Source organism: Pollicipes pollicipes, unplaced genomic scaffold, assembly GCF_011947565.3.
Source record: "Pollicipes pollicipes isolate AB1234 unplaced genomic scaffold, Ppol_2.1 Scaffold_4295;HRSCAF=5057_pilon_pilon_pilon, whole genome shotgun sequence".
Taxonomy (NCBI): domain Eukaryota; kingdom Metazoa; phylum Arthropoda; class Thecostraca; order Pollicipedomorpha; family Pollicipedidae; genus Pollicipes; species Pollicipes pollicipes.
The window spans coordinates 40,530,135-40,556,077 of record NW_023596461.1 but is presented as its reverse complement, the minus strand read 5'-3'; the positions used below and the strand labels follow the sequence as shown (position 1 = coordinate 40,556,077).

Below are 25,943 nucleotides of genomic sequence, written 5' to 3'. Positions count from 1 at the left end.
ATGATCGGAAACTTTGCCGGCCCAAAGAAACGTGGCGAGTTGGTAGCATTTGGTAGCTGAAGTTATTTTTCAGCTGATGGGTAAACATGACGCGCAGGTCGCAGTCCCCGCATCCGATGAGGACGCGATCGTGATTCGAGTGTGTTCGTTAGGGTTGTCGATTCGAGTGTTGTCGCTTGAATTCATAGAAGCTGGGAGAGAGCGACATTTCGGAAGTCGCGTGCTCAGCTTCCTGAAGTGGTTAGCCGGTGGAAGCGTTTTGCTTTGGTGTATTTGACACGATGAGTCGATACATTCAACTTACGCTAGCGGTGTGCGTCTTCATTGTCCAAACTGATGTTTCATTTTCGTTCTACCTTCCGGGTTTGGCACCGGTTAACTACTGTGAGAAGGAAAAAGAAAGTGAACGCTGCAAGGTAATTGCTTGGTGTGACTGTTTTTACCTGCATGTGGGACAGTATCTGAAATATGGTTTGGGCGCTTGGGGGAGAGAACAAAAATATTAAAATATCCCAAGTGAATTTGCTGGCACTAAAGGACATTCCTTGGCAGCAGATGACAGTAAACATGATGTTCAAGCTGGTCTCAGTGATTGCCAAAGACCATTAGAAATTGGCTGTTTGCAATTCCTAAGATTGCTGGCTTCCTAAGTAGGTGGTTCCTAAGTCTATGCCTGCACCTACTGTATTTTTTAAGCAATGAAGCTGATAGAAAGTTGTTGATATTGATAATTCTATTGGAAAGGTGTCAGTTCCAATAAAGGCTGATAGAAGCACATGCTTAAAATGCTGTTCACCTGTTGCACCATGCCTGCTAACACATAATGCTAAGCTTATGATTGAAATGTCATGCAATCCACAATATAAATATGAGCATCTGGGGCATGGTAGTTATTGTAGCTACATTCTAGCCAAATTACAATCTTTCTCACCCAGAGGAAAGATCCTGGGACAATGTGATGCCCACCTAGGCTTTTACTGACTTAGATGTACTTAATTTGGGAACAAGGGTGTAATTCCCTATTTAGTTGGATAGGATGCCAACCTCTCGCCAACCTTGAGAAAAAGCTTGGTCAAAATCAGGGAGAACATGGTTTGCTCCATTTTAGGGGGTAAAGGATTTCTCTGCTCACCCACTCCACCAAATTATGTACAAAACTACACCACCTGAGACATCAGGCTGCTGTGTGATTGGTGCTTGGATGGCAACCCAGCAGGGGCTCAGGAATTATTTCATCCTCACAGAACAATCCAGTTGCATGAGGTTAGCATCACTACATCTGCTCATTGGCACTGATTCTGATACAATACTTTTATCAGTGTATGACAATGAGCTAAATATATATATTGCCTTTATCTACACCACCAACCAGTCATGCTATTACCACTCCTCATGTGGCTGCTCCAAAACAAGGTAAAACAAGGTGGGTAGGCCACATAAATGGTGTGCATGCAATAGCAGTCTTCAACAACACCTCCTGTAGGTCATTTATTGGTTTTGATATTGCTTTTTTGGGCTATTGATTTTGTAAAGAATATTGGTTGGCAAAACCCAACTAAAACAACAAGTAGATCTCAAAAAATGTAAATAATCTTAAATACACCAGGAAAATTTATGCTCAACAGAGAACAAGAAACCCTGCTTTAGCTTTATACTCATATTATGATTCTGTGAGGATGCTCTGTGGATCGATTAAAAGATTTCATACTTTTGTTTGATGACCCCTTTATGCATGTTCATCATGTATTCAGCTCAGATTTCTTGGTGGAGAATATGCCTTCTCCCCAATGCTGAGTCCTCCTCAAGAGCTGGAGACTGGCTGAGCCGTGGTTTTCCACGTGCCTGAGCGAGTGTTTGGGATGATGTTTGACGTCACCATTATATGTTCTACACAATATCCATTTTTGATACTTTCCAATAAAACTTCATTGGAAATGTGCTTTAAAAAGCACAAAAAATAACTTATTCATCAATGATGTATGATTCATTCAACTTATATTTAGAGGTACATGTAAGGTTTACACCATATACTTTCATATCAATTTTTCTTGTGTTAGAATGATGTCTGCGTGCAATCCAGAAACATTGAATCATGCGAGATATTCTCTGCGCTTTTCCCTGGTCCATCAAGAGATGCTGTTGTTTTGGGTGTGGGCTTGGGCCCGGTGTGTGAGCGTGTTCTTGTCATTGGATGGCAGTTGAGTTAAACACGTGCTGGTGAGCAGCAACAGACATGGCACTGCATGCATTGCAAGAAAAGATTGTGTCATATGGTAGAGAGATTTGACTGTAACCCACAGACAGTATCCCTCATTCAGTCGTGAGTGTGGCGCGTGATGCTGCCAAAGTTGCAGGAACAGCTTGCCTCCATCTGATGTCCCTCTCAAAGAACAACTTTTTACATTCTTTCCTGTGTATATTTGTGGAGAGCAAATTGTATTGGGGCTAAAAACACCAAGAAACACCCAAGTTTCAGACACTATTATGGGATGTGCAGTCACTCAGCCCCTGGACTCTGCTGCAAGGGATAATCTCTCAACTTATTAGCAGGAATCGATTGTCCTCCCAGCTAAATTGGGTTTGAGGTTGGTGTGACTGTCTACTTTCAAATCAAGAGTGTTCATATAAGGTGAGATTCAGGGTGAATATGAATCAGGGTGGGACTCCTCATTTAAGACATATGTTTATCAATATTCAACACCAATCTTAATTCATAGTGAAATGTATAAATACACTCCAGCAGCCATTTCACCATCAGCTGCAGAGTGCTTTATGTACTCGATCAATTGAAACATTTGTATCACTCATGGATTGCATGCTCGCACACTTATACACAGTTACATTTGATGTTTCAGATGTAATCAAAGTTAAGCCTCTGATGTAAGTGTTAAGCATAGTTCTGTAGGCATTGTTGCACATTGGCGGGTATCTTTTTATCATCTGGTGGTGGATGGGGTGAGTGGTTAAATATTTGGGAACAATTGTCTCTGTGCTCTTGATAAAATATATGAAATTTACTTTGGTGAGGCTGCCTAATGTAAAGTAGATCCCAGTGCAATCTTGTTTCCTTGATATGTTGCAGTGTTTATGACCATGACAATGTTGATGCAACCTTTAATGGATTGCATGCATTATGGACATCTCAGTAAGGCTTCATTCCAAAACAAGCATCAGGTTTTCAATGTTTTAGCCAGCTAGTAGTGCAGTGTTCCCTTGCATCATGGAGTCACGCCGGAAATCACACATTTAAGATTCTGTGCCGATTATGCTTCTTTCTCACAAGTCTTCAGTTATGCTAGAGATAATGGAGCATGTATTATTTAAGAAGCATGAAAATGAGGTTGTTAATTATTCTGTTCCTCTTTCAGTCCAAGATTCCAGTCTTCGTCAACCGGCTGACGTCGTTGGAATCTGTCATACCGTATGACTACAGCTAGTAAGTACCTACATGCCCGGGAATGGAAGGTATCAGCCCTTGTCATCAGGTCTTTTTAATGTGTTGCCAGCCATGGCCCCCACCAGTCATGTATTAGAGAACCACTAATATTGTTTGGTATATCACACAAATGTATATTTAATGGTCAAACTGTATTTGTTTTCCACAGCTTTGACTTTTGTGAACCTAAGGAGAAGTCAGCACCACCCCCGGTCGAGAACCTTGGCCAGGTGGTCTTCGGCCAGCGCATACAGTCCTCACCATATGAGGTTTGTTTGGTCACTGATCATCAAATGGTCAGCATTAAGGGCATTGCAAGGAGTTTGCAGTGCACAAATGCACTACTCCCACTTGGCCCATCCTGGCTTGTATTTGTTGACCTTCATTGCACTTTGACTGAGGTTTGATTTTCAGAGCCTAAAATTAGCTGTGAGTTTTGAATGATCAAATCATTGAAATAGAAGGACAACATGCTGTGTATGAACATCTCACTGGTTCATATCAGTACCACTGTTTCTGTTGATTTTCTGAGCCTCATGCTGTTGTTGGCATCTGGTTCCAGTTTTTGTTTGAGCCAGCTGGCCGGACGCCGCAGACGTGCGTCAAGGTGTGTGAACGTTCCTACAACAGCGGCGACGACAAGAACAATGGCAAGCTGACCAACCTGAAGCGGGCCATTTTCCTCGACTACCAGCACCACTTCATAGTCGGTGGGTAATCAGGCTGTGAGACATTGTGCCCCCCCCCCTCTGGCAGTGTGCTACATCACCCTGCCATCTTGACACCAGCCCTAACATCCCTGTCCCTGATGGCTGCTGACTAACCACTTGTGTCCCTGGTGTGTTTACACCCTTTGTCCCGCTGTGCACTGATGTGATCGCCCATTATCTGATATCCACTGACGCAGTTTTATGGTAGGATTGAGGCAATGTTTTAGGATCTTAGATGGTCCTTCCCAGTTAACTCAGTTGGTTGAGCTTTTGGCTCAATCGAGAAGACCCTGGTTCGAATCTCAGCAATTACAGAGAGAGAATTTGAGTTGTAACACATGCCTGGCTGACAGCCAAGCATGATCCAGTTTTTCTCAGGATTTCTGTTGGCTCAAACACCTGATGACCAGAGAGTTTATTGGTCTAAACATTGTGTGCAAACTAAAACACTAGATAGGGATGATGGTCAGAACAATTGTTCCATGCATGATCCACCAACACCTTGCTGTCCTCTTCCTTATCTTCGCTGACATGACTCCCCTGGCAGTCCGTCAGCTGACACGGCACCCCCTGTCCCTGATGTTCGCTGGCACGACTCCCCTGACAGTGTGTTTGCTTCCACGACACCCCCTTTCTCCGATATTCGCTTCCACGACACCCCCTGTCTCCGATATTCGCGGACATGACTCCCCTGACAGTGCATCGGCTGGCACGGCACTCCCTGTCCCTGATGTTGCCAGACATGACTCCCCTGGTATGTGTCTGCTGGCAACTGCTGGCGCCACACCCTCCCGCCACGGAGATCCGAAGGCAGAACACCTGCACTGATGTTGCCAGACATGACTCCCCTGGTAGTGTGCCTGCTGGCAACTGCTGACGCGACACCCTCCCGCCACGGAGATCCGAAGGCAGAACACCTGCAAGTCTGGCAGAACTAATTGAAACGGCTTTTGCCAGCCAGTTTCAGCCAGGCAAAACCAGCTGACAGAAGCTTCTGTTGGAAAGCTAACAGAAACTGGAAAAGCTCAGTCCAGGAAAATATATTTTCAAAATTTTGAAAGTGGTACAATACTAGTACTAATATAGTACGGATCACACTTCAGTGAAATGTGATTTCACTGACAGAATAATGGCAGTATCTCGATTGATTGACAGTAGCACATGGTAGGTGTAGTCAGTTTAATTGGTGTGTTGATGACAGCCTTGTAGGTAAGTGGCCAAAATTATGACCAAGAATGCATTTACTCTCAATAAAGTAACAAACATAAGCCTCTTAAAATCTCTAAGTAACATACATATGTTTTTACTGCACAATGGGTTTAGTGTCATTTATTGTGAATACAAGTAACCACAGGATGATTTTGCATAATTCATGGTTATTTGTGCAGCAAATTTATAGCACCAAGCTGGATTTGTTCTAGAGTGATTGAACCAGATTTTACAATGTTCGTCTTTGTTGGTATAATTTGATGTGCATATGTGAATTGTTGCGCGAATAAATTCATGGGTCATAGTGTTAGGATATGCCAGTCGATGTGTGTAAACTGACTGCGCTCTCATGCACAAACTATGGGACTACCCAGTTTGGGGCTTTGTTGGTTTCAAGGTCGTCTAGAGGTTGGTCTCACTCTACGGTCCCGCCTATAGGTTGATAGGTTTGCCACCTAGCAACCGAGAAGTGGCCAGCGTTACCTTTGTACTTTGTACTACGTATCTTTGTAACTACCTGTTCATTCTGACCAATATCCATTCTAAGTATCAGTAATTTGTAGGATGTTTTGGTTCATGACCACAAAAGTGTAAATGAATGCGAATTCATCGGTGTATTCCATTAATACTGTCAAGCCGGAATTAACGACAGCTCGTGGCCTGTTCATATTCACGACATGTAGACTCCGATGTACTGATGTAAGTCGTTGACGTCGGTGACCAAAGGTGTCTGGCGTTACTAGCACTGCTTTTGGTGTCATCTAAATAACTGACTACGGTCACGAATCTATTATCGCCCCCCCCCCCCCCTCCTCCTCCTCCCCCCACCCCTAGTTGCACGCCGCACGGGGCGGTTTTCTGGTTCTGTTGGTACGGCATGCGAATTTTCTCGAGTAACTCCGGTCAGATGTCATTATGTCATTGCCATTATTGTGTCTCAATGTCAGATGTCATTATTATGTCTCAAATTTAGGTTTCCCAGTGTGGATGCTGTCTGTCAGAATGAAATGGCACTCCGGCATCGGTATGCTTTCGCTGGAAAAGGAGCTGTTTTGTCTGCATTGTCCGAACATTGCAATGTCATCATTTGTCAGCAGCTGTGTTGTCATTTCTTATTTGAAATTTTCGAGACGATCCCCACCGATTCGGAAAAGTGTTACGACACAAGTCGTACGGGCTCTGTCGTGATTGGTTAGGAGCGAGGCTTTTGTAAAGCCGAGAAGACAGATGTGGGTTTGCAAGTCATTGTAACAGCTAGTTCAAAACCCTTACCGCTCGATGGTGGAAGGAACTGACTACCATGTGGGCAAAATGGTAAACGAGTCGTCTTCGTGTCATTTTGAAAGGTTGGCTTCGTCTTCAGTTTCGACTTTGTGATATTTGAAACATATTGCTGCAGTTTCAGCTTTAGTTCGAACAAGTTTATATTTATGACTCGGAATTTGCTAACATACTCTCTTGGACCGTAGATTGAGCCTCGTCCGGGTGATTCTCACCGCAGCTGGGGCGTAACTTCATAAAGCAGCCCTGCCCTTCATGCTACCTCAGTATACCCCGTGACTTGTCGGGGCTGCGACGCATGCGTGCTTGCAAGACCAAAACCAGCCGCTCATTCTCATGGCCACTGGACGACGGCCGGAAAGCTCTGTCCGAAATGTTGTGCGCATGCTAACACAAAAGACGAGCGCAACAGTCCGGAAAAGATCGCATCCCAGTGCTGGTGCCTGTTCTCAATCACTCCGTACTACCGTTAAATTTTCTGATCTCATACCGTTGAGGCAGATGCGAGAATAGTTTTGTTGCGCAAAAAAAATGCTGTTTAGTAGTTTGGCTTCGGTTTCGGCCTCACGATTTTGAACTGACTGGTTTGGCTTTGCCTTTGTATTTCTTTAAATTGAAGCCACTGTCTTCGGCTTTGGCTCTGCAGTTTCGAACTTCGAAGCTATCTGCTTCGACTAAGACTTTAGCGTGGTGTCGCTGTCTTGACTTTGGATTTGGCTGCGAAGCCAAATCCCTGACGCCCCCCCCCCTCCCCCCCCTCCCGTGCATCACCCTGACGGCATACCGGTATCCCTGCCCTCTGGGCGCATCACACGTCTGTCACTGATCCTGGAAACGTGAACCCTACACCCTGCACAACCTCTTCTGGCCAATCTTGAACTGAAGAAGTTATTTGTTTGCATTGGCTATATCTCACGTATCTTGTAGTGGTCGTCTAGTGGGACTGGTGCGGTGTTACGGTGCCGCACAATGCCATTGCCGGGGTTGGGTGGCGGGCTGTACACTGCACGGTGTGGCCAGCGCTGGGGTCGTGTGGCCGCGTGCCCGTGCGGGGGGCTCGTGCTGACCGCGCTGCCCTGGCCGCCAGACAACATGCCCGTGACGCTGTGCTACATGACCGACCCGGGCGAGCGCAGCTGCAACAACGGCTTCCCCGTCGGCTGTTACGTGGACGCCCAGAACCGGGCCAAGCCCTCCTGCTATCTCGGTGTAAGCGGCCGCTCCAGCGCCGGGACCATTACGGAGAGGTGTGGCGGGCAGAGGACTTCAGAGCCAGTGCTTGTGCCAAGACCGTGCTAGGTGCCTGAAATGGTAGCCTTGGGATGTGGCCACGAAAGCTCATGACCCTACCTGTCCCGGCTTGCCTTATGGTGGCGTATGTACGGGGATTGGCGTCACTTTGGCCTCGTCGGCGCTGCCAAAGTATCCTTAAGGTAAAAACGAAACATAGCCGTGGACAGCCATCACCAGTACCTTGTTGACATCCGTTTCCACACGAATGACTTGCCATTTCGCACCCTGGGTAGAGAGCATTGTGTTTGATCCCTGCGAGTGCTGAACGTGCATGTCTGCAGCTAGTCCTCTGTCCACAGAGCAACTTGGCCCACAAGAGTGACGTTTATTACGTCTACAACCACCTGGATTTCAACATCACCTACCACAGTGGCGTGAACGAGGCTTGGGGCAGCTCTTTTCAAGGCAATGGTGCGTTTTGTAGTTGTATGGATATTTGCATCACGGACTGTCTTGTGACAGCGACATGCCAATGTATTGCCAGCATTTACTAGTGTTTGGTCGATCACTTACGTGTTTTGAGTTTATGGTCTTCTCTCCCACGACCTATCCGCGTGTAGTCGCAAAACATCCGAGCAGAGATCGCAGCAGCACTGGTGTGGCTGGTCGGCGTGTCGTGCGGCGTCCCTGACGGCGCGCCGCGTGTCTGGTGCCGGCTCTGTGCGCTGACGGCGCGCCCTTGCGGTCGCAGGTGGCCGCATCATCCGCGTGCAGGTGACGCCGCGCTCCATCCAGCACCCGGCTGACGGCGTGCGCTGCGACGGCCCGCAGCCTGCTATGGAGATCAGCGGCCGCGACCAGTTGGCCGGCGGCGCCGTCCGCGTCCAGTACACGTACTCCGTCACATTCCACGTGAGCCGAGCTCGCCGTCCGCACGCTTCGGACCCGCCTGGTGTTCTGGGACCCTCGTCAGGATCCCAGCACCTTCCGCGTCTGTTAGGACTCTTGTCAAGGTCCAGCACACCTACTTTGTTGTCTTCCATGTGAGTCGGACCCTCTTTCAGAATCCGGCACTCGTGCTCCGTCACCTTGGACGAGGACCGGGCTCGTCATTAAGGACTAGTAGAACCGTTTTGTCGCCTTTCATGTCAGTTGGCCGCCTGGTTATAATCCAGTGCGCCCGCACCGTCATCTTCCGCGTGACTCGACTGATCGCGCCCGTCTGCCGGGCTCCAGTAGGCAGTGCTTGTCTCGTACCCGCTGGTAGACCGCGCCACTGACCGCGCCTGTGCCCTTTCTCTCAGGAGACTCACGATCTCAAGTGGTCGTCACGCTGGGATTACCTGCTGGACTCGCTGCCGAACGCTAACATCCAGTGGTTTTCCATCCTTAACTCGCTGGTGATCGTGCTCTTCCTCTCCGGCATGGTGGCCATGATCATGCTGCGTACGCTGCACAAGGACATTGCTCGCTACAACCAGGTGCGTAGCCGGCCAGCAGGCGCTACGCACCTGGCTCGCTGGCCGCGTGTAGCAGGCTGTCGGGCATCACGGGTTTGGCAGCTAGGTTCATGTGCGTAGGTCGGCTGGATCAGAATCCGGCTGCCTGTGCGGGGTGACAGCCGTCCCTTGCCGTGGTTGGGGAGTAACAGCCGTCCCGGGCCGTGTTTGGGGGAGTGACAAGCCGGCCCTGGCCGTGGTTGGAGAGTGACAGCCGTCCCTGGCCGTGCTTGGGGAGTGACAGCCGTCCCTGGCCGTGTTTGGGGGAGTGACAGCCGTCCCGGCCGGAGCTGGGAGTGACAGCCGTCCCTGGCCGTGTTTGGGGAGTGACAGCCGTCCCTGGCCGTGGTTGGAGAGTGACAGCCGTCCCTGGCCGTGCTTGGGTGGAGTGACAGCCGTCCCCTGGCCGTGTTGGGGAGTGACAGCCGTCCCCGTCCGGAGCTGGGAGGTGACAGCCGTCCCCGGCCAGAGCTGGGAGGTTGACAGCCGTCCCTGGCCGTGGTTGGAGAGTGGACAGCCGTCCCTGGCCGTGTTTGGGGGAGTGACAGCCGTCCCCGTCCGGGGCTGGGGAGTGACAGCCGTCCCCCGTCCGGGGCTGGGAGGTGACAGCCGTCCCCGACCGGAGCTGGGGGAGTGACAGCCGTCCCCGGCCGGGGCTGGAAGGCGACAACCGTTCCTGGCCGTGTTTGGGGAGTGACAGCCGTCCCCGGCCGGTGCTGGGGAGTGACAGCCGTCCCCGGCTGGAGCTGGGAGGTGACGCCCGCTCCTGACCGTGGCTGGGAGTGACGGTCGGCGGGCTACCCGTCAGATCGAGTCGGGCGACGACTCTCAGGAGGAGTTTGGCTGGAAACTGGTGCACGGCGACGTGTTCCGACCGCCCCGACACGGCATGCTGCTCTCCGTTCTGGTCGGCTCCGGTGTCCAGGTGCTCTCCATGATGCTCATCACACTCGGTGGGTGACTGGCGGCCGCTGTGGTGGCCCTCGCGCCTCAGCCGTGTTCGGGCCGGCCTTGCGGTGATGGCTGTGCGTGTCATGGTTGACACGGCAGTGACACTGTCCTCACACCTGGTGCTCTTTCATCGTATGGTATTGTTAGCTGGACTGTGTGGCGCCCGTCGTTTGAAGGGAACTGCTGTGATATGGTGGTCCGTGCTAAGCGGTGAGCAGGGTGCCTGGGCGGTCCGTTGTTACTCTTAAAGCTGTTCTAATTTTTAAGAAAGTGGATGCATCGTGTAATGATGCGGACACACGCCTCTCATCGTACGCTGAAAATTCGTTCAAAAAATTTACAGCTACTGTATAATTCACTTAATCAACCACGTTTTGTGCTGCCTGTGTTGCGCCGCTGACCTGTACCAGCACCGGCGCTGGCTCCTGACTGACTGCACCAGTGTCGGCGCTGACCACTTACCGTCCATATTAGCGACTGTGTTGACCTCTGACGTGCTGCTGCAGTGTTCGCGTGCCTGGGCTTCCTGTCGCCGGCGAACCGCGGCTCGCTGATGACCTGTGGCCTCGTCCTGTACGTCTGCCTGGGCACGCCCGCCGGCTACGTGGCCGCCAGGATCTACAAGTCGTTTGGCGGCGAGAAGTGGGGACTTAACGTGCTGCTGACGTCGACGCTGTGCCCGGGGTGAGCCGCGCCCGGCTGCCGCCCCGCTGCCGGTGTCGGGCCGCCGCTCTGCGGACAGTGTGCGCCGGCGCGGACGAGTCGGCTCCGGGCCGCGCCCACCCGCCGCGCTGGCACAGAATCTGCACCTCTCATGTGCATCCTGTGTGCGGTTTCGGTGTCGCTGTAGATTTAGGACTTGGTGGAAACAGTCACGGGTGTGGAATGCATCAGGCTTGGAAAATTGTTACGTCGCATTGGCTGATGACGCGTTGTGTGCGGCAGGCTGTGCCGCTGAGTCCTGCTCCCAATCGCCGCGGAGTGGATGACTGCGGCCAACGTAATCGTTATTGACAATGCCTGTGTCCCGTAGAAGAGAAGTCACTGTGCCCAGGGGTTGGCTGAGACGTTCGCTCCGCTAGATGTCGTGGCTGTCGTGAGTGGGATCGGACCGCTGAGGAGTGTGTCGGCGGTGCTTCCGCTGAGCCCCCGCCCACCGCCCGTCCGCAGGATCGTGTTCAGTATCACCCTGCTGCTCAACTTCGTGCTGTGGGCGCACGGCTCGTCGGCGGCACTGCCTTTCCTCACTATACTGGCGCTGATCGGGCTTTGGTTCGGTGTGTCCGTGCCGCTTACCTTCGTTGGCGCCTACTTCGGCTTCAAGAAGCGCGTGCTGGAACATCCGGTGAGCGCTGGGCGCGGACGGAGGGCGGCCGCGCGGCACCACCGGCGGCTGCTCTCGGGCGCTGGGCGCGGATGGAGGGAGGCCGCGCGGCGCCACCGGCGGCTGCTCTCGGGCGCGCTTCGTGGCTTGGCTGCGGCAGGGGCGCACTGAATGCTCCAGCACTGTAGAACATGTGTCATCTGTTAACACAGCAATGTCTAGTCATGGGTGGGACTATCTGTTGTGTTCAGGATAGTGGCTGGTTGTCAGAAGTAGTTGGCAGGCCTGTGATCATGTAAAATGCGGTATTCAACTAAATTTGGCATCGTCGCTTTCTGAGAGAAATCATCAAGGAAGCACCCACGTCAGCTCGGATTTTATTTTCCCAGAAGGAGCAGGAAATTATTATTACAATAAGTGCCATTTGAACCCTCAAGAGGTTATCGTGAACACCTTAAGTGCTACTCCCTTGGCGTTTCGTCTTCGACTATAATACTATGGTACAAATGCTCAGGGTGCTAAGACCGAATCTTCGCAGAATTATTGCGGCTAAAATGGAAGTAGCCAAAAGAAAGATATCGAATGTACGAGGAGAGCGCATCGCAGCTGTCGACACATTTAACGGAATATGTTTTTAGGTATGTCCAGTCCGTTTAGGTACGTCACAGTGTGCCGTTAACGGCAGACTGTGCATTGTGAACAAAATACCCTTGCTTGTCTTGTGGGGCTCTCGGGTCACAGAACGTCCCGTGTTTGTGCGGAGCGCAGCGGCCGCTCAGCATGGCCGTGCTGGTGTACTGACGAATGCCCGCCGCCAGGTCCGCACCAACCAGATCCCGCGCCAGATCCCCGAGCAGAGTATCTACACGCGCCCGGTGCCGTGCGTGCTGATGGGCGGAATTCTGCCCTTCGGCTGCATCTTCGTCCAGCTGTTCTTCATCCTCAGCTCCATCTGGTGAGCGGCCTCTGCCATGGCTCTGGGACTGCGCGTGCTCCCCTCCCCCCCCCCCCCACACACACGGCACTGGGACTGCGTGTGAAGCCCCCTCCCCCCCCCCCCCCGTGGCTTGCCTCGGCCATCTGCAGGTGTGCGGCAGAACGGCATAGACACGCTGCAGTAGATCAGTATCCCTTAAGGCAGCGTCATAGTACCGAAATGGTGTGGTTGTGTAATGTCAAAACGATGTAGTTGTTGCATCTGTAATGACTGCTATGGCGTCAATATCTGTGCAAGGGGACAGAGTTTTGTCGCAGCCTGGGACTGGTGCGTCAAAAACTGCATCAACAATGTGGGCCCGATGTCGCCATCGGGCGCCCTTACCGCGGGTGTCTTATTTATTTGTGTTGGATTGCCGTCATGCGTAGGGGGAAGACCGCTGTACAAACATTCACTGATGTAACTCAGAAATCTGGCTAAGCTCCGATTTCCTCTTTTTCTCCGTGGGGCGCGTCAGGCTGCTAGCCTGCTTTACTGAAAATTAGTGAGCACACCGGGAACAGTCCGGAAGGCATGCCAGAAGCTAGGGGCGGGCTGTTCTCGTGACCTTTCCTAGAAACCTTAAGTCCAGCCGCATATCGCTCATGGTGCTCGGTGGTCACACACAACAGAGGTTGTGTTACTGTTACTGTTACTGTGTTACTGGGGAATTACATCAGGATAACACCTAAAGTATCGTAGCATTTATGCACAAACTACGATTCGATTAGTTGGGTATGAGCACGCAGAGCTAACATGTACAATGTGGAGCGTGGTAGACAGTTATGAGCGTTCGTCGGTTTTGCAAAAGAGGTGGCGAATTTTAGCATGCCAACGCCAGCGTCCATGGTGAGCGGCAGCGTGTCGTCGCGCATCGTACAACTGCCGCCCGTGCCTAGCGCAGTGGAGAGGACAGAACCACGCCATTGCACGGCGCTCTTCCACGCGGAGGCTCCAAGCGTAGAAATACACGATTGGTGATCCTGTCGTCTGTCAGCAGGGGCACCGCACAATCGAAATCGGTGCTTATGTGGCTCTAAACGAATCCTATGCTTCTTTACAGAAACCTGACAACGCTTAAACGAGCATTATAACCAAAAAATTGAATGATTTGATATCGCAGCTTATGGGCAAGGAAGGCAGGCGGAGCTACTGGTACTGTTCCTCACGGGGACCGTCCTTAGTACTTCGTGACATGAGGACTTTGGTTGTGCAAGCTGTCGGTAGTCTGTTTAAAGGCACTTCCTCTCCGCAGGTCCAGCCAGATGTACTACATGTTCGGCTTCCTGTTCCTGGTGTTCGTCATCTTGGTCATCACGTGCTCTGAGACCACCATCCTGCTCTGCTACTTCCACCTGTGCGCTGAGGTCGGTCAGGATCAGGTCGTCTGCTTGTGGGAGTCGCGGAGGGGATGGGAGAGGAGAGTGTGTTCTTCATTACCAGCTGTTAGAGCTATGTGTCATGACCAGGAAGGCAGTGGGGAAGCGTCCTACGTGAGGGTAATTCGTATTGGGTGAGATTGCTGGCTGCTGTGCAGTGGATTCTGTGTTATGGCCAGTGGTACGACTGAGGAGCGTTTGTGGCCTGTCGTTTGTATAGTGTTTGTGCATTTTCGGACCGATGGTCTGTGCGTTGGAAGGGGGCACGGTCCGATATGTCAGCCGTGCAGTGTGAAGTGTCATATTGCTGACGGTGGCCCATCCAGCTGCTGTCGGCGGCCTATCCGGCTGCCGTCGGCGGCCTGTCCGGCTGCTGTCGGCGGCCTGTCCAGCTGCCGTCGGCGGCCTGTCCGGCTGCTCTCGGTGGCCTGTCCAGCTGCTGACGGTGGCCTGTCCAGCTGCTGACGGTGGCCTGTCCAGCTGCTGTCGGCGGGCTGTCCGGCTGCTGTCGGCGGCCTGTCTGGCTGCTCTCGGTGGCCTGTCCAGCTGCTGACGGTGGCCTGTCCGGCTGCTGACGGTGGCCTGTCCAGCTGCCATCGGCGGCCTGTCCAGCTGCCATCGGTGGCCTGTCCAGCTGCTGTCGGTGGCCTGTCCGACTGTTGACGGCGGCCTGTCCAGCAGCTGACGGTGGCCTGTCCGGCTGCTGACGGTGGCCTGTCCGGCTGCTGTCGGCGGCCTGTCCAGCTGCTGTCGGCGGCCTGTCCGGCTCTTGACGGCGGCCTGTCCAGCTGCCATCGGCGGCCTGTCTGGCTGCTGTGAGTGCCCTGTCCGGCCGATGTCGGCAGCCTGTCCAGACTGTTGTCGTTGGTCTGTTGTTCCGGCAGGGCTGCCGTCGGAGGATTATTGTTTTGACGTGGCCAGGTTGTGCTGTGTTACAGGACTACCACTGGTGGTGGCGCAGCTTCATGACCTCGGGTTTCACCGCATTCTACCTGTTCATCTACTGCTGCCACTATTTCGCCACCAAGCTCAGCATCGTGGACCCCACCTCTATCTTCCTGTACTTCGGCTACACGGCCATCATGGTGTTCCTGTTCTTCATCATGACCGGTGCGTGGTGCTGCCCGGCGTGGTGGCAACCTCTGTTGTCTACCACTGCTGCAGCACGGTGATTGTAAATTCAGCTCGGGAGGTAGCAGTGTAAGGAACTAGCGCTATCGGCCAGGCCGCCACTGCGACTCCAGCTCCAGCGTGATTGGCTGCTGGCCAGCCGACATTTGGCCACAGTGGCTCAGTCATTAGACCGGGTAGAACTTAAGACGTTTATGGAGATGACAGAGGTTCTGATGAACATCAAGGACCAATGCCAAGCGCTGGAGAAACTAGGCGAACAGAGTGGCACCCATGTGCGGTTTGCCCGCATGTTTATAGGCGGATTAAGCGAGTTGCTGGCAATATCACCTTTTTACTGGACATTGAACGCATCTGTCGCGTAGCAATAAAGCCGGCTGAATGTCTATGATACTTGGGAAGAATTCAGCAGCTTTTTAGATCAGTTACTGGGAAACGATGCGTAAGCTGACTGCTAACAAAAACCATCGTGGGTAGAATACTTCTCTCCCGGCTGCCACTTTTTGAAACATTTGAGTGTTTCTGGGTGAGCCTTGGTTCGAATGAGCAATTTAGTAGTTTTCTGTGTATCGTTTAGCGTGGACATTGTTCCCTACACGCAGTGACTTATGACACTAATCAGACGTGCGCGGCGTGCGCTGTTGCGTGCCTCACGGGTGCGGCGCCTGCTCCTGGGGCGTGGCGTCCTCCGGTGCTGTGGTGATAGCGTAGTAACGCCTTGTGACCCTGTTTGCCTAGGCACCATCGGCTATCTGGCCTGCTTCTGGTTCGTGCGCAAGATTTACAGCGTGGTGAAGGTCGACTGAGGAGTCGGTCGTCGCCGTACGCCCGGCGCCGCCAACAGCACGCCAGCTCCCCCTCCCGACTGGCCGTGATCCGGTCGGCCGGCTCGGCGCGGCGCGGCGCGGTGTGGCGCGCTCGCCGCCGGGTTGGCGCTATTTATTGGTTACGGACTGCGCTGGCCGGCGGCGGCGGCGGCCAGAGGATGAGGCCGGCTCTCCCCGGCTCCCGTACGCGGCGTGCCTTGGCGATCGGCGGCGAGTCTGTGCCGTGCGCAGGTGGTCGGTGGCGGTTGTGGCTGCGTCCGGGCCGCGTGCTGGCTGCGGGCGGCCTTCTCGCCCCGGTGCGCGCGTGCTCCGTGCGCCAGGGCTGTGTGCGACGACAGTGCTGGCGTGCGCCTGTGTGGTGTCTCGTCCAGTGAGTGTACGCGCTCAACACACAACTAATGACTAGACTGTGGTGCGCCTCTGCTTGGATGTGGTTACGGGAACTCTGTTCTGCGTTCATTGTCATGCTTGTGCTGTTTGGGGCACATTTGTGTGATCGCCACGACACTTTTAACCACACTGTCAAATACTTTGTGTCGTTTGTTCGGGCATTTCCTGACTGTGAATGGAATACGGCCATGTGTGCAAATCTGCAGCCCAGTAAAAGCACGGACGTGTGGATGATCGTCAAATTATCTTAGTTGTCGATATGGACCATTGAAGTCGTGTTGTGTGCATTAGGGCACTCTTCCGCCTGGTGATTCGTGCATTGCTGAGCATTTCACTCTTGGCGCCGGCTGTGGGTGACGTGAGCCCCTGGGCTTGGTCGGTAGGGCGGGGCCTCGCCGCCTGCTGTGGGCTCGGGCCCGGTCGGTTGTGGGCGTCGGCCCAAGTACGGGCCCTCAGCGGCGCCTCGCCGCCTGCTGTGGGCTCGGGCCCGGTCGGCCCAAGCTCGGGCCCTCAGCGGCGCTCTCGTGCTGGCATCCCCTTGCAGTGCGACCGAAATGAGATGGTGTCGTTTTGTTACGCCTTACAGATTGATTTTGTTGTAGTGCACTATTCAGGGGAGAATAAATATACCATAAACCAGGCGTCTGACGTGTTTTGTGTTTAACCGAAGATCATGTGCCTACAGCTCATTGTCCACCGCAGAGTCGGCGCTGCGCAAAGCCCGCTGAGACACGTCGACAGCGATCGGTGAACATGTCGGCCGCGACCGTTTCCGCCGCGGGATGGTTTCGTAGCCGTGACGTATCATGGTCTCGGCGGCGGGCGTTTCGTTCCCCAAATGCGAGGTGTCTTGTTCGGTGGGCCTAGTTGTCGGCGAAACCAACGGCGATGTTCCCCCAAATGCGGGGTGCTTCGTTCGGTGGGCCTATTGTTGGCGAAGCCAACAGAGAGTTCTCGCCAAATTATTTAAGGTCATGAGAATGGACAGACGTAGCCATGAAGATGGCCCAATGGAGCGCTTCTGTTCATTTCCTCCAAATCCTAGTCGGGGGGGGGGGGGGGGGGGCGCCGAGAACTGAGCTTGCCTCTTCCACCCTGGTCGGCCCGTGTCCCGGCTCATAGTCAGGATGCTTGATTAGCCCCTGTGAACCGAGCTTAACTCGTACCCGGCGGCTCCCGCAGCGACTCTTTTGGCGATCAAGTCTGCGGACAGCGCCCTGGTATCATCCCTGGCGGTGTCTCCCATTGAAGCGGCCCGTTCCCCTGTTGGGCCCTGCGGTGGGCGAGGAGCCAGCGCGCCGAATCATGAAGCAAACTGATAGTAAATCGACACAACGGCCTCAACCATACTGGCGTGACTGAACCGCTGCTGCAATTCTTGATTGCTCGCTCTGCCAAACTTGACGAGGAAGGAAAACTTACACCATTGAAGATGAGCTCTTTTCAACGCTCGCGCACGGGCACCGGGATTGACCGGTGTAGGGGAGTAGTGCCCCCTCGGATCCCAGCTCCGACAGCGGGTGGACAGCGCAAGCTGTTCATTTCAGGGTCTATCAAACCTGCTGGTACGTGAACACCTGCTCTTTGTGCTGCGCGCCGCGCTCCTTGTGCCGCGCGTCGCTTTACCATCGCCCGCATTTCTGCGCCCGGCCCTCTCACCACTCCTCATTCTTGCTTGATCGGGGTCGCCATGCCCCTCGCCCGCGCCCCGGGTTGATCGGATCCTGGTGGCTGAGGGGCGCGTCGTACGGGTCAGTCACGGCGCGTCTCAACACTCGGCTCTGACCGGGACATCCGGGGGAATGGGGGGGGGGGGGGCATGTGAAACCTCACACAGATATCGCGACTTGTCGCTCACACTTCGGCTGGGTGCTCTGTGCGGGTCTGCACTTGGGGCGCCTCGCCACGCGCGGAGGCTTAAGGGGTCAAGAGGTGGCGGCGCTGAACCACGGTCGGGGCGGGGAGGGGTCTTCCCGGTGAGACCTGGCCGTGTGAGAGGCGTCGTTCGTCCTGGGGTAGCCCTGGTACCGACACCGGTCACGCTAGCAACGGGTAGTCCTAGCGGTGACCACCCCCGGGGACTGTCGAAACGTCCCCCAGTTAGGCTCCGAGGCGGGTGGAGACCCCCAGTGCTAAATGCATAAAGTTATAACTCACCACCGAAAGCCACGAACAGCGACTCCTTCAACGTGGACACATCAGCCCGAGTTGGAGACCCTAATAGCACCGAGTCTGCCTGACCTGCCTGCTCCGAGCACTCGAGTGACCCCTAACGGCACCGAGTCTGCCTCACCTGCCTGCTCCTAGCGCTCGAGTGACCTGCGTCGCGGAACTGACACCGACGCACCGCACCATCTGATGCCGCACCATCTGATGCCGCACCATCTGATGCCGCACCATCTGATGCCGCACCATCTGATATCACGACGAGCAAACCCGGATGTCGACGGGAAACCGAACCCACTGAAACTTCATCACACGTTGAGCGGGTTCCTCAGCGGCACACCAGTGACCGGCGGGGACAGATTTGACCACCTCCCCCCTGTTTATCTCAAGAACGACCAGGCCGAATTTCAAAATTCAAATTACAACCGATGGCGCCGTGGCGCGTGGTCTCAGACCACGCAACTAGCGTAAGTTCAAGTGTGTATTGAGGTCAGAGGTTAAGGTCAAATTAAAGAATGTAGCTGGAACATATGACCGTTCCCTCAACGCCATTCATTTAGAAGCGCATCATAATGTATGAAATCATTGCGCCCTGCTTCAACATGCTACATAGGAGGGCATTCAATGCTGCACGAGCCGCACCAAGCCCTTAGCCAAGATCACGTGCCGTGCAAATAACGTTGGTCAATGTGGCTATCTTAGTTTGTTTATTTCTGTCATATTTGATCCACCTGAACACAAAGTGGGGGAGCTGAGCCGCAATCATGGATATCAGACTGGTGAGCAAGAGCTGTTACTTGTTCCTAAACCATCTAAGGTCCAGGTCAGATGGATGACTCCGGTGGTAAACAAGCGGTTAGATCGATTTTCGCGTCATTGTCGATGGTTCAGCCCAGCCCACGGTGCAACCTGATGCCTTCAACCCCGCCGCCAAGCACATGGTCGTCAGTTCGCAGGGGAAAACGATAACGGCTTCGGCCGCCGAATCACCGCGCCGCTGCAGCAGGCCTGGCCCGGCCGCCCACCGTCACGGGGCCGGGTCCACCTGGGCACGGGCCCGGGCCCACCGTCACGGGGCCGGACCCACCTGGGCACGGGCCCGGCCGCCCACCGTCACGGGGCCGGGTCCACCTGGGCACGGGCCCGGGCCCACCGTCACGGGGCCGAACCCACCTGGGCACGGGCCCGGCCGCCCACCGTCACGGGGCCGGACCCACCTGGGCACGGGCCCGGGCCCACCGTCACGGGGTCGGACCCACCTGGGCACGGGCCCGGCCGCCCACCGTCACGGGGCCGGACCCACCTGGGCACGGGCCCGGGCCCACCGTCACGGGGTCGGACCCACCTGGGCATGGGCCCGGCCGCCCACCGTCACGGGCCTGGGCCCACCGCCACGGGCCTGGGCAACATGAGCTGCAATGCAGTTCAAGATATTACTCAGCCATTGTTACATATGATTGCTTGTAACTTGGTACATGAATTTTTCATATTCGTATTTAGGACACATTTTTCGTAACTCTTAGGCTCCGTCCAAAAAAAAAATGCGGAGTGTACCTCTTATCAATGTTTTTGTCATTGGACATCCCAACATTTCATGTGTATCATTTAAACAACACAATGACGAGGTATGTGAATGATGGGCTAATTGGCTTACATTCCCCACTTACAGATATAAAAAATGGTCTTTCGTTCCGCTTCTGAATCAATTTGTCTCCGGTTATGCGCTTTTATAAAAAAATCGGCACACGTAAGGTCACTCTGACGTCACTCACACTTGAATTATAATGGTCTCACAGGTGTTATTTTGACAGTGAACTTTGTGTTTGAACTTTTTAAATGGCAGCTATTGAAATGCTCCAGCCATATCTCAAGGCGTTTTTTAATTATCGCCAAATTGGTCAGGGGCGGATTTGACTCCCCTCCCCCCCCCCCCCCGATAAATGCCGGGTTAACCCTTCTAGTGCGAGCAGGCCATCCCAAAACTATGCACTTCAAAAAACTGTGTGGATGCGCACGCGGCACGATAAAGGCATTCATTACCACTGACATAGGAATCCAATGCGTGTTTGCAGGCCAGCAACTCACATTTCGGCTTAGAGGAAGAGGAGACACCAGAGTGCCGATCACCGTGAGACCGCACCCTGCAAATAACTCTGCGAAGGGAGCAATGCCATGCTGGGACCGTGGAGGAGTGTCTGAGGACAAGATACTCCATGGCCTAGGGAGACGCGGGCTGACCGCCGCCGGGGAATCCGGAGGAGGGCAGGCAGAAAGCTCATAAACACTGGCGCAGTCATCGCAACTTTCAACAGGCTGAATCTACCGACGAAAGGGTACGTTGGGTATCACGTAATACCTGCGGATGTAAGGATGGACGTGTCTGATCTTATCCGCTGCTTCAGGTGCCAGAGTTATGGATATATCACTGACAGGTTTTAGAAGGAGGTAAGGTGCATGCGGTGCGTTTCGTCCGAGCACCAGTCTAGGGTATGCACCACTGGGGTCATGAACTACGCCAAGTGCGGAGAGCGTCCCGCCGGCTCTTGTAGGGCGTGTCATGCTTCCTTGCGGATAGGGAAGTAATGACGATCAAGATCAAGGAGGGTGTCTCGTTCGGGGAGGCGAGGCGTAGGTTTACAGAAGCACTCCCTGGGAGGAGTGACGGTGATGTCGCACGCGTGACCACGAAGCCGCTGTCGATGTCGTCAACTGCTGCCAACGTGTCTGTTTGCAGCAGTTGATGGCTTCTTGGCAGACGGCAGTTGCCCTTGGCCCCCTTGACCTAGATGCGTTCAAACACATGGCAGTCAGGGATTTCATACACCCGGTTATTATAAACCTCAGCGGTTCCGTGGCTGCCTCTGCTGCTCCCAGTGCGAGGACTGCTCATGCGGCTGCGGCAGACTGCTTCGCACCCTCCGGGACGCCGGACGGGGTCCCCTCTGTGTCAACGGCCGTCGGGAACCTGCGCCGGCCGGTCAAACGACAAAGCCCTTGTCGTCTGGCCCTAGTGAGGCAAAAGGGGGAGACCATTGGACCACAGTCTAGCGATGTCGGGGATCGCGCACCCCTGTGACCACCGTCGTGCCCACGGACACGACGGCACGCCGAAGCTCTGTCATTCCCCGACACGACCCGGCGCGAGCTCCCGCAACGAGTCCATCATCACAGCGAACATCCGTCCGGCCGGCGGCTCTGGACCTCTGGGCCGCCGCGGCGCGCGCTCCGCGCCGCGCGCTCTGCTCCGCGCGCTCTGCTCCGCGCACGGTGCGGCGGCCCCGGGCGCGGTGAGAGTCTCTCGCTTGTGAGCCCTCCGGCATCGTCCGGACTGGCCGGACCCTCGCCGTTTGCCGCCGCCGGGCGTGCGAGGGCGGAGCCTGTGTACATTACCGTCTCCCTCTGCGGGCCGCGCCTCCAAGCACCCCACCCTGGCGGGTATCGCCGACAGGGGGTGGCAGCCCGAGGATCCGTTCGAGGAGCCACTCAGGTCCTGCCGAAGCTGAGGGATGCGAGGGTCACCGAGGATTCGTCCGAGCAGCCACTGAGGTCCTGCCGAAGCTGAGGGATGCGAGGGTCACCGAGGATCCGTCCGAGGAGCCACTCAGGTTCTGCCGAAGCTGAGGGGTGCGAGGGCCACCGAGGATCCGTCCGAGGAGACACTCAGGTCCTGCCGAAGCTGAGGGGTGCTAGGGCCACCGAGGATCCGTCCGAGCAGCCACTGAGGTCCAGCTGAAGCTGAGGGGTGCGAGGGACGTGCAATGGGTCCAGTCGTTCCTCGCTAGGAGTGGGGTCGACGGACATTTTTTAATTGGGCGGACTGGCGTCTTATCGTATGGCACTAATTTCACCATGAAACCGTCGGGGTTTAAGAGCCAATCTCACTGATTTCCAGAGCGTATTTCACCAGAAGTCCCCCGCGGTGGCATGGCTCCAAGATACGAGGCTGGCATTGAATACGGTTATGTACTCGAGATGCCACATTCTTTATCGGAAAGACGTGCCTACCACTACGGTGGTTCACGGGGCGTGGCCGCGGCACCTCACCACGGTGTGCCTTCGAGGTCACTCTGCCTCCGTACCACGCTGCAGGCGGTGGCAGTGTCCGTGTACATGAAGTGCCTCCCCACAACCCTATGCTTATCATACTTACTACCCACCTGAGACACGTGCCTGACGGACCTCGAGACTCATGTCGACCAGCTGCCACCACTGTCTGTCTTGCTGTGAGACTTCGATAGCCACAACACGGTCCGGAGATCAATATGCGCCGACCACAAGGGGCACAAGGTTGAGTGTCTTAAACAGAATTGTCTCCTGAACACCGGCGAGACCACGCATGCCAGCATGCCTCATCAGTCTCTCCCGCCCTCGATTTATCGATCCGCTCACCTTGCATACGTTCACGTCTGTTCTGGACTGTGGGACAATAACTTGCTGGGAAGAGACAATTCCCAATCTGGTTGAGCGTGGCAGCCGTCGCGGAGTTGGGCACGAGGCCCATGAGGTGGGACTTGCACGCGGCCAAGCGGGACAGGTTTAGAGGGGACTGAAAGACAAACATTACGCACAAAGACACTGATTTTGTCACGACACGGGAAGAATTACAGGCTAGAGAGTGAGCGCTTAGGAAACTTTTGGACCATTATCCGGCGACAAAGAATCTGATTTTGTCAAAGCAGTCCAGAGCTGTTGTACGCCGTATGATTTTAGCTGCCAAATAGACGTGGAGAACGTACGTCTCCGGTTTGAACCGACATATCAATACCAGCCAGGTGAGGAGAGAGTACAGAGAATCGCAGGCAGGTGCTCCTCTTCGCCTGCGCCCATACTCGAGGTGTCAGGCGTCGCTCTCACAAACCCCACCGACGTCGCGAATGAGATTAGCAAGAACTCCGTCAAAGCGCCGCAATCTCTACACATGCGACGCTGTCTGCTCGACACAGGAGGCAGTGCGAGTCGCCGTCACTGGACTCCCCTGGTCATCGTTCAAAATATTCTGAGGACTGCAGCGACCCATTCACCATGACTGAGCTGAAAAAGGCATGCAAACTCTTCGCCACGCAACAAAAGATCCTAATGGTGTTCATGACGCCGATGCTCTGCCACCTCCCGCACTCTTCACTGCGCTGTCTTCTCAGCACATTTAACTTCCTGTGGTGAAAGGATGACTACCCACTGACATGGAGAGAGCCCAGCATTGTACCTCTGCTAAAGGCCGGAAGGAGAGGTGAGGACCCAAGTGACTACCATCCCGTAGCTTTTAGATCTTGTGCTTGCAAATTACTCGAAAAATCGCAAACTCTCGCTTGACGTCGTACCTAAAAAATAACGAATTTCTTTTCAGCGTTCACTGCTGTTTCCGAAAAACTGAGGAAATGTAGATCAGCTTGTGTTACGCGGTGATCCATTATGTTACACGCATTTTCTTTCGATATATCGTCGCTGTTTCCTTCAACTTGATTTTTGCCGTTCGCGTGACTAGGAGTACTGGCTCCTCATTTTTCAACAACATTGCCATGCTCACCCGACGGATTTCCCACCGACGCCAAACGGCAAGCACGTGATTCCCAAAGCCCAGCTGGCATAAAAGCAACAAGCGCCGTGACTGACTCAATAATTTGGGTGAAGTTTCTGTATGGTTTTTTGAAGTTACGTACTCACACATGATGTTGTGAAATGTATAATGTTACGAATACCTTTCTAGAGATAGTGGCTGTACTGCCCAATAATCAGCCTTACGAAAAAAACTTATTGGGAATATCAGGTCTACCGGCAATAATCATAGTTGCTTACATTAAATATGTGTCATTGTTATTGGTGGCTGTTGGCTAGATGGCCTTCTGTATTGATTTACAGGCAATTATCATCGAGGAAATTCCCTGTAATAAACCAACTAACTGGAGCGACTGTAAACGGCGGGGAAAATATTGGCGCACCGACATTCCATGGGCTTTTACGAAACAAGTGCTCTCTCGGAGGTGGCAAACAAAACGAGCAGCAAACGCCACTTGACTGGGAATCCGCAGCTAGCACTCATACATTCACACCATCTCATGCATGCTTGTCCCGCGTCACAATAAAAGGAGGCCCATAGTGTTGTCCCTGCACACAATCTGCGCAGGGTATGTACGGCGATCAGCTCCCCCCCCCCCTCCCCCCTCCCCATTATGAGCGGAACCATACAGTCACATACCACGCATACCTCGGGATTTATCCCCAGTAAATAGCAGCCATCAGGCGTAAGGTTAACCGCAGCATCACCAAGTAGCCCGACCTTCTCTCGTCCCAGAATAATGCCGGAATCCTCATCGATGCGCTGGAATCCCTCATCGGCTTTTAATATTTTGTCGCCAGAATCAAACATCGGTGCGCCGGAGCCTTTCGCCGGCTCACATGTGCGACCTTCACCTTCTGGAGTCGCTGTAAGGATTCTAACAACGCTACCCTCAGTGACAACACTCAGTGGCGCTGTTAAGGGTCAGTCAATCGTTTCATATTAGTGAACCACTTTCTGTGGCCGCGCGTCAATCCAACAACGGAAAAAATCAACCAACTTTTCCGACAGCCTAACGCCCTTTTCCGACTTCCACCTTCTGCGAGTCGCAAGAAGGCAGCTGAAAGGCGAGTCTCACTTTCTGTGAGTTGTGAATCCATCACAGGTGCCATACTCATGCCGCTGCTTCTCTCGCTTGCGGCCAGCGACGTGCAAAAATGCGTCCCACCTCATCTGTGGTCGCGGAGAAATCAACCAATAGCCAACTCCCTGATTTCTGTAGGGGATGGGACCATTCAGCCCAGGGCTAGACGACCGCCTACGTACCGCGTAGGACTTTGTGCACCGCTCTGCGCGAGGAGTCATAACGCAAAGCATCTGTGGCACATTTAGCTCATGGTGACAAAAATCTTGTTATTAAACTCGTGGAAGATTCACAGTCGCCCCAAACTGTACGCAGTATGTAGCTATGCAAGGTAAATGATTTCACGTATACACGTAGGCTTGGCCACGACGCGTCCATTCTCATGGCACAAAATTCAGACCGCACGTTATTAACTCATCTTTTTTAACTGATTTTCTTTCAGACTGCCCGTTGAGGCGCAGAGAAAAATGCTAGAGAGGTTTTGGCGCGTCATAGCGCAACACACGTTAGCTATAGATTTATACATCAGACATGCTAATTGCTGCGATACGATGCGGGCGCGAAGAGAATGAACGACACATAACAGACCAGAGTTTGAGTGCAAGCAGGTGGCTCAAAATGACCTACAGAACGAGCATTCTTAATTGTCAAAAAAGAGAAAAAAGGGCTCAGGATCTCAGAATCGCCGAAGGGTCGGCGATTCCCCGGGTGTCCAGACGTCGACGTGCCAGGCCGATAGGGCCCCCCACACGGTGCCCGTCTTACTGTATGGACTCTATGTACTCCTTGAACG

At 53.8% G+C, this 25,943-nt stretch overlaps 1 protein-coding gene across 1 annotated transcript; it reads left to right on the top strand.

Moving 5' to 3' along the window:
- Positions 1-146: 146 nt before the first annotated feature.
- Positions 147-16,991, top strand: LOC119096750 (transmembrane 9 superfamily member 2). The gene is made up of 15 exons (XM_037219668.1): positions 147-416; positions 3,369-3,436; positions 3,606-3,705; positions 3,999-4,146; positions 7,724-7,845; positions 8,229-8,340; positions 8,621-8,781; positions 9,174-9,350; positions 10,177-10,321; positions 10,826-11,003; positions 11,490-11,664; positions 12,462-12,598; positions 13,875-13,986; positions 14,937-15,108; positions 15,868-16,991. The coding sequence occupies exons 1-15, from the start codon at positions 282-284 to the stop codon at positions 15,933-15,935; spliced, it is 2,010 nt and encodes a 669-aa protein (XP_037075563.1). The 5' UTR covers positions 147-281; the 3' UTR covers positions 15,936-16,991.
- The last annotated feature ends 8,952 nt before the right edge of the window (positions 16,992-25,943 follow it).

What these genes read in the sequence shown, in the direction of transcription:
- LOC119096750 (XM_037219668.1), top strand. Translation starts at nt 282, where the DNA reads ATGAGTCGATACATTCAACTTACGCTAGCGGTGTGCGTCTTCATTGTC. An exon ending in TACAGTCCTCACCATATGAG is followed by an intron (nt 3,706 to 3,998) that starts GTTTGTTTGGTC and finishes ATCTGGTTCCAG; the next exon opens with TTTTTGTTTGAGCCAGCTGG. An exon ending in TTCATCCTCAGCTCCATCTG is followed by an intron (nt 12,599 to 13,874) that starts GTGAGCGGCCTC and finishes TCCTCTCCGCAG; the next exon opens with GTCCAGCCAGATGTACTACA.